This window comes from Balaenoptera ricei, chromosome 20 (assembly GCF_028023285.1).
Source record: "Balaenoptera ricei isolate mBalRic1 chromosome 20, mBalRic1.hap2, whole genome shotgun sequence".
In the NCBI taxonomy this organism is placed as follows: Eukaryota; Metazoa; Chordata; class Mammalia; order Artiodactyla; family Balaenopteridae; genus Balaenoptera; species Balaenoptera ricei.
Window position 1 is genome coordinate 55,293,583 of NC_082658.1, and position 11,686 is coordinate 55,305,268.

At 59.6% G+C, this 11,686-nt stretch overlaps 3 protein-coding genes across 3 annotated transcripts; all 3 read right to left on the minus strand.

The window, feature by feature from the left end:
• Nucleotides 1-296: 296 nt before the first annotated feature.
• On the minus strand, nucleotides 297-2,029 carry LOC132356158 (uncharacterized protein SPEM2-like). The gene is made up of 3 exons (XM_059908980.1): nucleotides 1,892-2,029; nucleotides 1,683-1,740; nucleotides 297-1,549 (listed from the first exon to the last, which is right to left on the minus strand). The coding sequence occupies exons 1-3, from the start codon at nucleotides 2,027-2,029 to the stop codon at nucleotides 297-299; spliced, it is 1,449 nt and encodes a 482-aa protein (XP_059764963.1).
• Nucleotides 2,030-4,144: 2,115 nt separating this feature from the next.
• LOC132355269 (spermatid maturation protein 1-like) lies at nucleotides 4,145-5,369 on the minus strand. Its single transcript, XM_059907515.1, has 3 exons — nucleotides 5,226-5,369; nucleotides 5,069-5,126; nucleotides 4,145-4,869 (listed from the first exon to the last, which is right to left on the minus strand). Exons 1-3 carry the CDS (start codon nucleotides 5,367-5,369, stop codon nucleotides 4,145-4,147), a joined length of 927 nt encoding a protein of 308 aa, XP_059763498.1.
• Nucleotides 5,370-8,768: 3,399 nt separating this feature from the next.
• Nucleotides 8,769-11,135, minus strand: LOC132355730 (transmembrane protein 102-like). Its single transcript, XM_059908226.1, has 3 exons — nucleotides 10,762-11,135; nucleotides 10,210-10,566; nucleotides 8,769-10,108 (listed from the first exon to the last, which is right to left on the minus strand). Exons 2-3 carry the CDS (start codon nucleotides 10,421-10,423, stop codon nucleotides 8,787-8,789), a joined length of 1,536 nt encoding a protein of 511 aa, XP_059764209.1. The 5' UTR covers nucleotides 10,424-10,566; nucleotides 10,762-11,135; the 3' UTR covers nucleotides 8,769-8,786.
• Between the last annotated feature and the right edge of the window lie 551 nt (nucleotides 11,136-11,686).

Below are 11,686 nucleotides of genomic sequence, written 5' to 3' on the forward strand. Positions count from 1 at the left end.
AGGTGCCTAGAGACCAGTGGTTTGGAGTCTGCAGCTGCAGATCTCCTTAGTGCATGGTATAGGACCAGGAGGGGCTTGCTGGCAGGACTGTGGCCACTAAACCAAGGGGACCCTCAGGCCAAGAAGAGGACACTGGCTTCTTATTGCAGGAAGCCAAGGGCAGGGACCCAGGCTGGCAGAAGGAGTGGCGCTTCCAAGCCACAGACCACCAATGTTTCCTGGACTCTGGCGCTCTTTATTCCTCTCTCCATGCCCTGCCGCCCCCCGCCCCCGCCCCCGCCCCCGTTTGCTGCTGGTCAGTTCATTTTCCCAGTCTGGCGCCCGTGCAGAGGGGGCCTCGAGGCCGAGGTGGAAGGCGGCAGCGAGTTGGCCCGCGCTCGGCTCTCCTGCACTTGCCGCTTCAGCTCCAGGCTGTCATACACCTGGTAGCTGGCATTGCCCCCCGGGTCCCGGCTGAGTGGCATGAAGGTGGGCCGGGGCGGAAGGTGCTCGGTAGCCTGGACGTCGGGCAGGGGCTGGGAGGAGCGGACGAGCAGGGCTGAGCTGGGAGCCGGGGCCCGCCGGTACGAGGCCTCGGCCAGCACCGTGAGGGAGGCGGAGGCGGTCAGAGGGCGCCGCACGGGCAGCATCTCGGCCCATTCGGCCGCCCGGCGCCGTACCTCGTGGGCATCCCGGGAATAGTTCAAGTGTTCCGTGGAGGGGTGCGGGCTGCCGTTGGGCTGGCTGTGAGCACTGCTGGGGAGGCTCCGTCTGTGGGCCTGGGGGGAGTTGCGCTGCCGGGCTTCGGGCCGGCAGCCCCGAGGCTCCAGAGCGGATGGAGGCTCAGAGCCTTCCAGACCACGCCGCCGCTGATTCCAGGAGTCATACGGGAGCTGGCCCCTTGAGGGGTAAGTGCTGTGCCCCCCAGGGACCCACGAGGGGTTAGGGGGCAGCCGTCGGGGGGGTGGTGGAGACGAGGGCCACTGGTCAGCCTCCACGTTGCCCCAGATGCGGGATGGTGAGCAGGGAGCCCCGAGGGACTGCAGCCTTAGCTCGGACTTGGCCTCCACACGCTTGGGCATGCGGCGCGGCTCGGGCGACAGGTAGAGACAGGGTGGTGGCAGGCTGGCCAGGATCCCACCCTGGCGGCCCCAGAGGCCCACGTTGGAGGGCAGGCCCATCCGCTGGTAGAGCCCTCCCCAGCACCCCCGCGGGTGCTTGGGTTGTGGGAAGGAAAGGTCATCCCCCTCCTCCAGGTAGGAGTCCGGGTCCTCCCGATCGAAGGAGCGCATCAGCCGCAGCTGTGACATCCTGTGGCTGCGAGGCAGCCTATGGAAGACTGAGCGGCTGTAGGGGAATTGTCTGCGGTTCTTCGGTCTCCGCTGGTGGCTGCAGGGGCGGCGGCTGCAGCTGCGGCTACGGTTGTGGAGATGATGGTAGGAGGACGAGGAGTAGCAAGTGGGCCGGGCCATTTTCACTTCCACAGGGTCCAGGGTGCAGTGGATGTGGACGTCTCGGGCCTTGGCTGGAGGATATTTGGGGGAACTTTCACAAGCCTGCGAGATTTCATCTGGGGGAGGCGAGAGTCCGTGAGGGCAGGGCAACTGTCAGAAGAGTTCAGGGTTGGGAACCTGGGGGCCTGGGTTTCTAGGGCCCTGGGAATGGCGGGGGCGGGGTGCCCCCTACCTGTCTTCCGTACTTACTTTTCTGATTAATCCAATAGATGGTCTTGTCTAAGGCATTCTGGAGCCCATGCCATATCTGGGGGGAGGTGTGTGAAAATGAAGGCCAGGCTCTCTACCCTCACCCCCGTCCCAGCCAAGACCGTTCCTGCAGACGGAGGTGCAGGCTGCAGCTGGTTCCCACCCTCAGCCCTCTTCACCCCTACTGGTGGTCCCCAACCATCGCTGACCATAGCTGCCATGTTGATCCCAATGTTGACAAGAATGACAAGGCCCAGCAGCAGGAGTAGGAAGTCCTCCACATTCTGGGTACTTTCTTGGTATTGATGGCAGCACCCCAGGTTGTCATACCAGAGCTGGTTTTCCATGGTGGGGGCTCCTAGGGCCACCTGGGCCGCCCCCCCCCCACCGGCCCTTACCCACACTGCACTCATGCCAGGACCTGGGGTCACCCACCAACAGGTGAGGGAGCATGGTCATAATGAGGCACGTAGCAGGGAGTCACAATGCAGAGGTGGCCAATCTTTCATCCACTCAGCTGGCCCTTTATGTGGCCATCTCTGCCCTCGGCTCCCACTCCATGGAGCTTAGTCCCCAGAGTTCAGTCTGTCCTTCTGTCTCCATGGGGCCATGCTTAACTTGATTTGCAAACATGGTTGTTACAGATGAGAGACAGTCTTCATAGGGACTGAATCATGCATAAAGGATTTCCTCCATTTCATTGTTCGAGACATTATGGCAGCTTATGTAGCCTGTTGGGATTCCCCACCGACGCCTGCTTGGGGCCAGCAGCAAGGGTGACTAGATGGATGAGTGACAGTAAGAGTCCCCTCTGGGGTCGCCCCACTGCACCATCCCCTCCTTGTCCTGCCCATTTCCCAGTCATAACCCCTCTAGCACCCACTGTACCCACCCCTTCCTGGCCAGGGGTTGCAGCCTTAGGTGTTGGTGGTCACTGAGCCCACTGGCCCCTTCACTTCAGAGCAAGGGTTTGCCACCTTTGCCAGAGACCAACCCCAACCATGGTTTCTCTCCTTCCTAACCAACTGTCCTCCCACTGAGCCAACCCTCCGAGTTGAAAAACGGTTAGCTGCTGTCTTAAGAAAACCACATGAAAGTCACAAAGCACAAAATAGATGTAATTGTTGATATGACAAAAGGAATCTACTATTATAAACCGGGTTCATTGCTGGGGTCTGTGAAAGTGGTACCGGGGGAACCTCAAGTCATTTTGTTTGCACAATGAACATCTCAACAGATATAGAGGAACAGGGAGTTCCCGGGAGGTCCAGTGATTAGGACTCCGTGCTTTCATTGCTGAGGGCCCCGGTTCAATCCCTGGTTGGCGAACTAAGATCCTGCAAACCACACTGCATGGCCAAAAAGAAAAAAAAGAAAGAAAGAAATAGAAACAGCCAGTGGGCATTTTCCATCAAGACTCCAAACACATAGCAGGTGCTCAATATAGACCCACTTAATGGAATCAGCTTAAAATGATCAATAACGTTAGTCAAATGAAAATGAACAGAGAAGCAGGGTGATTCATAAAAGGCCTATCTGTTCACATTCCAGGAACCCATCTGGTATGGAAGGTGACGTCTAGTCCCTTCGACCTGGCTCCTTGTTCCCAAGTTGTGTGCGTGTGTGTGATCCCAACCGTCTAGAAGTAGGTAGGGCCTGGGTTTCCCTGCTGTCCAGTGGATGCAATATTCTGATGAGTTTACATGGGAAACTGAGGAAGGTGGGAAGAGACTCTGATGGGCCAGGCTGACTCAGTAGCAATGGGAATCTACTTGTGGGAGCAGGGGGACGGAGTGTCTGAGGCCATGAAGTTGATCCTTGGTGTCCGTGTGACCATGAATAAGTCACTTGGCGTCTCTGAGCCTCAGTCTCCTCATTTGTGACATGGAAGTGCTAATCAGAGGAGTGAGGTCACAGAGGGCTGTGTGGAGGCAGCCCTTGCGAGTGTCCTCAATATTTTATCCTCCGCTCCAAGCCTTCTTGAGTGTACAGGAGCTTCGGGTTCTGACTGGGGAACTGTGAGGGCCTGGGTACCCTCACTCTCAGCCATCCCTCCCCAAAGAAACCAGGGCTTCAGAGGGACCACACCTCACCTGTAGTTGCAGCCTAAACCTGGGCTCTGGTAGGAGCCGGACCTCTGAGAGACTGAGGCCATGGGGATGAGGGTCTCCACTCAAGTGCAGTACTGCCTGGGGATCTGGAATGGGATTTGGGGGGCTTCCCTGGGCACTAAAGAACAGAGTAGAGGCAGGTGGGAGCCTTGGAACCAAGAAGGGCCTGGGAAAGGGCTGAGGACAGGGCCTGGTGAGGCCAAGAGGTTGATGAGGGTCCTCAGGGCTCTCTAGGCCCTGTTGCCAGGGAGATCATTTCCTTAGCAACCAGGCTTCTGGGTGCTGTGTGGGCCCTGGCACCCCCCACACCACCACAAACCACCTCCTCTCTTCTTTTTATTCTTCTCCCAGTCACCTCTCTGTCAGGGAACGGTATACCCAGGCCTTTCCCGTCCCCTCAGCCGTGCTGGATCCAGAGACCGGGGGGTAACAGTGGGACAGGGCCTCCAACTCCCTGGTCAGCTCCCGCAGCCACCGCCGCACGTCTCTGGCATTATAGGCTACGCGCCCTGAGGAGTGGCGCCGGGGGATGTCTGGGACGTGGGCCGGGCCCAGGATGGGTGGCTGGGCTGGCGAGCACTGCTCCTGTTCTGCCTGGGGCCCCCCTCCACTGTTCTTGTGGCTCAGGGCCTGAGGGCTGTGGGGCGGGGGGTTCACAGGGTACACGTAGGCCTCTAGGCCCAGCTCTGACTGCATCTCTCTTTTGAGCGGCCTTCCCTCTACAGTTTGCTGGAAGCGGATGGTCTGGGTAGGCGGCTCCACAGCATCCTGGGCCCAGGGAGTCCAGAACCCCTGGGTGGACTGAAGGCCTTCCCAGTCCCTGGGGCAATCCCAGTTGTGGGAGCAGATTGTTGTCTGCTGACGTGGGGGCTTCTCGTCGTCGCTGTCAGTGTCAGTGGTCCAGGCTATAGGGCGGTGGGCGCGGCGTGCTGAAGAGTCTCGACGGCGACGGCGGCGAGTGGGTGGGGGGGACACAGCCATTTTCACAGGGTCCATGGTGCACCGAAGGCGGACTGCAGGGGCGCTCTGCTTCGGGGGCTGGGTCTGCTTCCCAGGTGAGCATAACTTAGAAGCTTCTGTGGATCGGGGACAGGTGAGAGGCTGGTGGGGAGCCTGGCTCCTCCAGGGATGGAGAGGCAGCGTGCAGGAAGAGAAGCTGCGTAGTTATGGGGTCTGAGCGGGGGGAGCGGGAGGGGAAGGGGCCCGCTTAGGGTCAGGGCTACAACACCTGGTTTCTGCCTTTCCTATTCCCCAACCTCCCCATCCTCCACTTACCTTTCTCACAAATAACACGAAACACGTGGTGTAAGAAGCCACGGAGTCTGCGCCAGACCTAGGTGGGGGAGGACACAGTGACCCCAGGCAGGCCCCAGCCACCTGGCCTGCCCCCCAGCCATCCTGCCAGCACCCTCCCACCCGGCCCCACCCTGACCAGTGTCACCGTATTGATGCCAATGTGAACGCAGATGATGAGGCCCAGTAGCAACAGGATGGAGTTGCCCAGGTCCTGGCAGTTGTTGGTGCTGGGGCTGTGACACGAGGCCCACTCGGGCCGGGGCCGCTCAGCCATGGCCATGGGAGTCCCTAGGGCCACCGGAGCCCCTAGACTCCCAGCCCACTGTGCCCACAGTGCCACCAGCCGCCTTCCTGTCCCAGAGGCTCCTGGGGGTAAGCGGGTCACAATGATGTGGGGCTCTCCCTCACAATGTGCCAAGAGGGAGAGTCCTGGGCCTGTGTTTGACCCTCCAGCCTGGGCCAGGGCTTAGCAGAGGCCAAACCCTTCACCTTGCGTGTCTCTCCTGTAGCCAGCCACCTGCACCAGCCCATAGGCCCTCTGGCCTGTTCGGTGTCTGTCCCCATCAGCCCCTGCCTGGTCCTCTACGCCAGGCTCTGACCTCTGCACAGACACTGGTCCTGATCTTAACTCCCCAAACAACCCCATTACCAATGACCACCTCACCCCAGCACCCACTCCCCCTTTCTCTCTGACCTCAGAGCTGTTCACTGGAAAGGGCTGTGGGCTCGGACCCCCTCCTCCTCCCTCACTGGCAGAGTCCCTTCTCCAAGGTTTGTTTCTTTAGAGCCCCACCCCTACCTCCCAACATAACAGCAGGCAAAACCAACAGTTAAACTTTTATATTTACAATATTCTCTTCATCTTTTGCCAGGTTTAAAAATGTGTACAGAGCCGCGAAGGGTTGGGGTGGGGACATGGGATTGTCAAGGAGTTGTTCTGGGGACAGGGGCTGGGCATTGGAGTCCGTGGCTGAATCATGGGGTCCCCCAGCCCCCCTCCCATGCCCCAGTTTGGGGGGCATCTGTCTACAGGGTTCAGGGCCCAGGTCCCTAGCATTTAGAGGGCAGGGCTGTTTGGAAAGGAGCTAGACCAGGCAGGGGAAGGGGTGGGAAAAGAACTAAGTTTCCATGGGTGGAGGTGGGGGCAGAAGGGACAGTCAGGAGGCAAAGTTCTGGGGAGCCAAGACCAGGGATTCTGGATTTGGGTGTCAGTGGAAGACAGCACTCCACCCCCCATTCAAATTTGGCACTAATGAACCCACAAAATGCCAGCAGACAAGGATTGGCTCCTTCTCGTCTGGTGTCCCTTGAAACCCTTCCCGACATTGTTCCTTTCCCCAGAGGCCCAAACCGTTTCTCTTTGGGCAGTCACCTTACACACATCCCTTCAAATCAAATTCTTCCTGCTGGTGTCTGCCCCAGCGCCATCCCCCACTGCCCCCTCCATCTGTTCCTCAGTACAGCTGACCCCGTTCTCTCCCCCAACCTGTCCGGGAAAGCCTTTCTCCCCTGCTCTCCTCCCCTCCCCCCTCCACTGCTCCTTTCCTTCAGCCCTGGCGGCCCAGGGACGAGGGGGCAGGTCAAAGGAGGGGGTGGGCAGCTGAGGGGAGAAGCTGGTTTGAGACCAGGAAGGGATGGCTTCAGAGGGGGACAGTGAAGGGGGGAGGGAAAACAGGGGCAGAGAGGGAGGGAAGAGACATGGTGAGAAGAGGGACGCAGGTGGGACCCCTTTAGCTGCCACCTCCCCATCTCCTGTATCCTACCTGCCCTGGCCCAGGACTGAGGAATCCTTGGCACGTTTCGGGGGGTCTTCGCCCCTCAAACCCACCTCACCCGTTTGGCACGGATGAGCGACGGTCTGAGGACGGAGGGAAGAAGGGCTGCCCTCAGACCGCGGTGAGGGCTGTGGTCAAACATGCACGGCCTCTGTGGGTGGCAGGTGGCAGGTGCCACGCAGCCCCCCACCCCCCGAACTCGAGGGGGAGGAAGGGCAGAGCTTAGGGTCTGCTCATCTCCTCAGGGTTTGTCCCTCCCCCTCAGCTTCTGTCAGTTTGAAGTCCTTTCACACCGGCTGTGTGAGAAGTTAAGTGCTGGGCCTGAGGCCCTAAGATGCAGGGAAGTGCTGGAGAGAAAGGGGCCGGCTGCATGGGAAAACATACATCCACATGCAAGAACATGTTTCCACTCAGAAATGCATCCTGGACCCAGGGGAAGACAAGTTCCCAGGCAGCACAGGGATGCAGGATCTCCTCCCTTCCCCGCGGCAGGGAATGTGTGCCTGTCATCTGTGGAAGGCGAGCCCTGCCTGGGGAGACCGTGCTTCACCTCACTTGTGCCACGGGGGATACACATGCTTCGCCGGGGCGGGACGGCTGGGGGCAGGGCAGGGGGGCTGTGATTTCCTCGCTACTTCCCAGGCACCACCCTGCGTCGTCCGGTGGCCAAGGGTCGCTGTTTGTGAACACACCACTTCCAGGGTCTCCAGGGGGTGGGAGGAGGGAGGAGGTGGGAGAAGGCATGAGGGAACAGGATTCTGGGGCACAAATCCCCGCAGAAATTCTTTGAGGGAGCCAACATGTGTCCAGGGCGGCAAAAAAACCTCACCCTGCACATGGGAAAACACACCCCCTCGTGAGAAAGCACACCTCCACGTGGGAAAATACTTCCACGTCTCCACACATCGAAGACGGGTGTCCAGACGACGGAGGGGAAAAAACACGCCCCCAGTTGTTCAAAGGCCCAGGTCCGGAGAAGAGAACGGGCCACTCCGCGCAGGAGAAGCGCACACATCCCGGCGAGGAACCCCATGTCCACCTAAAGCTCCTCGACCTGTGACAGCCCCACACGACGAAAGCCTGTCGCCAAGTCCTCCTCCCTGCCTTCTGAGTGGGCGGGGAGGGCCGGGGAGGGGGGCCTCCCCGAGCTTCCCCCTATACCCGAGTGGTGGAGTGGGGATTGGGGAGTGTGTTGTTGTGGCTGGTAGCGGTGGGGGGAGGCGGGGGGAAGGGCCCAAAGGGATGGAGGGAGGGGGGCGGCGGACATGTCTCGCATGTCTCGGGGTTCAGAGGAGGAGGGACAAGGAGGCGACTCCACTGAATGGAACTCTGGATGGGGGGAGAGGTTGGGCTTAGATAGATGGAATGGCAGATGCCCCGAGAATGGAGAAAGGGACCCTACTGCCCGGGATGGAGGACAGAACTGGATGAGGAAGGTGGGGGGAATAACTGAAGAGATAGCGGTGGTGGTGAGGTCTAGCCTGGGGTGAAATCCGGCCTCCTTAATATCTCTGCTTTTGTGTGAGACAAATTGGTCAGTCCCTGGTCTCCATACCTTTCTCCTTTACACGTTTTTTCAGCAGATATGTTACCCCCATCCCTATTGACTCCTAAGAGAAAAGACCATAAGAACTGGCGGGAGATGGATGCCAGAGGCTGCACGGGAGCAGGAGGGGTGCTGGCCACAGATTTGGAAAGTGGAGAGGCCAGAATGGAACGACCTGTGCCAGGGATGCGGCGGGAGGAGGGTGGGAGGAAGCGGAGGAACCGGCGAGGAAGCGGAGGAACCGGCGAGGAGGCCTTCTAGAACGGGTTCTTCGGGCCCAAGGCGCTCAGCCTGTCTCCCAGGTGAGGGGAGAGCAGTCCCCTCCACATCCCGCTGGCCAACAGAAGCACATTCCAGGTTAGTAGGAACAGCGTCTTTAATGGGCCCCGCCTCCCACGCCGGCTAAGCCGCCCCCCTTGCGTGCAGCCTTGGCCTCTTCCACAGCGGCTCGCAGGGCGCGGGCAGGGTCCCTGCGAAGCAGGGCCAACGCCCCGAGCAGCGAAGCGGCGCCGTCCCCCGCACCGAGCTTTTGGCCACTCAGAAAATAGTGGGGCAGCGTCCCGGCCTCGAGCACCCGGCCCAGCTCATCCAGCAGCCCGAGGCAGCAGGCGCCCGCATTCTCGGGTCGCGCCAGATAGAGCGCGGGCAGCCGCTCGCACGCCCAGTACAGCAACGTCCGCAGGAGATAGGGCGCCGCGACCCTAGTCCCGGCCACCAGCGGGCGCAGCAGCGCCTGGGCCGCCGCGTGCGCTTGCAGCAGGGGAACGGGTATGCGCGTCTTGAGCGCCAGCTCTTGGCGGGCGAAGCAGAGCTGCCATCCGGAGGCGCCCGGCCGCTCTGTGCCGCCGCCGCCGGGCACCAGGTAGAAGGAAGACGACTCCGAGGCCAGCGGGCCGGCCCACGAGTGGCTCCGAGCCTCCTGGGGCCAGCCGGCCACGGACACCACGGGGATCAAGTCGAAAAGCAGGAGGCGGCGCGGGGGCCCAGGCGTAGCCAGGAGGATGGTGGTGACCCCCGCGTGGCGGGCTGCGTGGACCAAGCGCGGGGCACCCGGGACCGGAAACAGGGACTCAGCGACCGCAGCCAGCGAAGCAAAGAACCAGGCAGCCACCTGGGCGGGGCACAATGTGGGCCATGCCTCCCGAGCCTCCGACGGCTGTGGCACTGGGCTAACGTCGGCTGCTTTGGTGACGTCACCATTCGTTTTTTTCAGTGGTGAGGAAAAGTCAACATCGGTTACGTCTTGTTGAGGCAATTCTGGCACTGAAACATTACTAGGTGATTTTTCCAAAGACTCGTGTGCCTCAGGCTCAGTGACGTCACCGTGCAGCTGGTCCACGGAGATTTGCGGATCCTTGGGAGTTTGTTTGCTTTGGGCTGGGTGGATCGAATCACGTCCTCCTGGGACTGGGGGTCCTAGGCAATCCTGCCATGCCTCCCGGACCGAGGTTCCGCGTACTTGCTCTGGGAGGAAGAGCCATGCGTAACAGGATCCCACGTCCGGTTGCAGCTCCTGCCCAGTGCCATCTAGCGAAAGCACGGGCACCAGGAGGGTGAAGCTGGCGTCGTAGTGAGGTCCCCGAGCGTAGGGACCTAGAGGCGCAGGCCCCAGATCCAGGGAGCCCTCGCGAATCCCGCCACGAAGCAGCAAGAGCTCTGCCTGAGGAGGAAAGCGAAGGTCCCGGCGGTGAACGAGACCTAAGGAAAGAGAAGGGATCGTAAAGGCGTGATCCAGAGCCGGGGCGGGGTGAGGCGGAGCTGAGAGCTGCAAGTTCCCGAAGGCTGGGAGGGTTACTTACCAAGCAAAGAGAAAACAAAGTCCTTGGCCTGGAGGAGATCTGGTCCTGGCTTGGGACCTTCACTCCAGCTCTCCTGCACACCCAGCTCCTGGATCAGCTGGGTTAGTTCTTGCAGCTGCGCCCCAGAGCAGAAGTCGATGTCCGTGAGCGGCCGGGCTGGGGCTGGGGGCGGTGGGCCCCACCAGGGAGCACTCCCCCAGACCGCGGAAGCCATATGGCTCTGTCGTTTTGGGGCTAGGAAATACACAGACGGGAGGAAGCCCAGACGGGCCGTTCCTTTTGCTGCGGAAAACTGGCCCCCGTTCTTTTCTCTTCCAGAGGCCAAGAGGGTTCCCAAGGCACAGTCCGCCAATGGGTCTGCAGACGAAGGGCCCTAAATTTAGTCTTGAAAGGGAACAAATAAACACCTCCTCCGTCCTTGCCCTTTTCTCATATGCTGGTCCCCGCCCCCATGGAACGGTTCACCTGACTCAGCAGGTAGAAAGTAGCTGTTTGGCCCCTCCTAAGGAATGCAGTAGCCTCCTTCGCTGCCCCTTGTCTACGTCCCCTTACCTCTTTTTCAGAAGAGGCTAGTGGTTTACGGCTTCCCTCTTAGGGGTAGCTACAAAGGCTGGGAAGAGAATGGATAGGAAGATTCAACAGGTAACTTCTTCCTGCTGCCTGCAAGGCCACGCCCCTAAATTATAACCACGCCCCTTTCTGGAGGCTGTCGGGGTGGTTCCGGACCAGCCCGGCCTCCAGTCAGAGTTCAGTCCATCCTTTCGCTCTGCAGAGATCTCGCGGCTATCCTGGGAGTTGTAGTTTGTCTTCAAAACTACCAGGGCGTTGGGGCCACGCCGCCACATCCTTTCCGGTTCCGTTCAAGTAGTGCCTGATGGAAGTTGTAGTTTCTATGCAGATAAACTATTCTGTGTCTTTACAAGGCCAGGTCAACCGCACAAACACTCCTTGGGGTTAAAACAGAGGCCTAATAGGATGGATCTGAATAGCAAACAATAATAATGAGGGACATACACTAGGGCATGCGGAGAAATAGGGGACTCCACATCTCACTTGGGAGTAGAGGAGCCCTGGTCATTTAAATCTAGAAGGGTTCTTGCATGCAATTATAACTTCATTTTAGAGGTGAGACTGCAAGCCTAGAAAGGTTGCACATGACTTGTCCAAGGTCAGAGCTGAGCCAGAGAGGTGTTGGAAATGGGCTCTCCCGCTGGGACGTATCTCCTTGGAATCGGTGGTGGTGATGTTAGACAAGAACACACCGATAGTGTGCCTGTAGTGACCCAGGGATGGACATCTGACTCAGGGAAGGGACATATTAGTGTTGCCCACCTCAGACACACAAGTGGTGGCAGGGAAAACACTTTGCAATCTCGCAGCTTATGTGTGTATACAGAAGAGTTATCAGGACTGAAAATCAAGTCCAGAGGAAACTCCAGCTGGGCTAGGGCAGGGCAATGAGAAATTATGAGGGGAA

Bases quoted from the DNA above. Each gene is read 5' to 3' on its own strand.
- LOC132355269 (XM_059907515.1), bottom strand. From the start codon at position 5,369: ATGGCCATGGCTGAGCGGCCCCGGCCCGAGTGGGCCTCGTGTCACAGC. The intron at 5,127-5,225 runs GTCAGGGTGGGG...TCCCCCACCTAG, and splicing joins GCATCAATACGGTGACACTG to GTCTGGCGCAGACTCCGTGG. The intron at 4,870-5,068 runs GTAAGTGGAGGA...CCCGATCCACAG, and splicing joins TCGTGTTATTTGTGAGAAAG to AAGCTTCTAAGTTATGCTCA.
- LOC132355730 (XM_059908226.1), bottom strand. From the start codon at position 10,423: ATGGCTTCCGCGGTCTGGGGGAGTGCTCCCTGGTGGGGCCCACCGCCC. The intron at 10,109-10,209 runs GTAAGTAACCCT...CTCTTTCCTTAG, and splicing joins CTTTGTTTTCTCTTTGCTTG to GTCTCGTTCACCGCCGGGAC.
- LOC132356158 (XM_059908980.1), bottom strand. From the start codon at position 2,029: ATGGAAAACCAGCTCTGGTATGACAACCTGGGGTGCTGCCATCAATAC. The intron at 1,741-1,891 runs GTCAGCGATGGT...ACCTCCCCCCAG, and splicing joins GGATCAACATGGCAGCTATG to ATATGGCATGGGCTCCAGAA. The intron at 1,550-1,682 runs GTAAGTACGGAA...CGCCTCCCCCAG, and splicing joins CTATTGGATTAATCAGAAAA to ATGAAATCTCGCAGGCTTGT.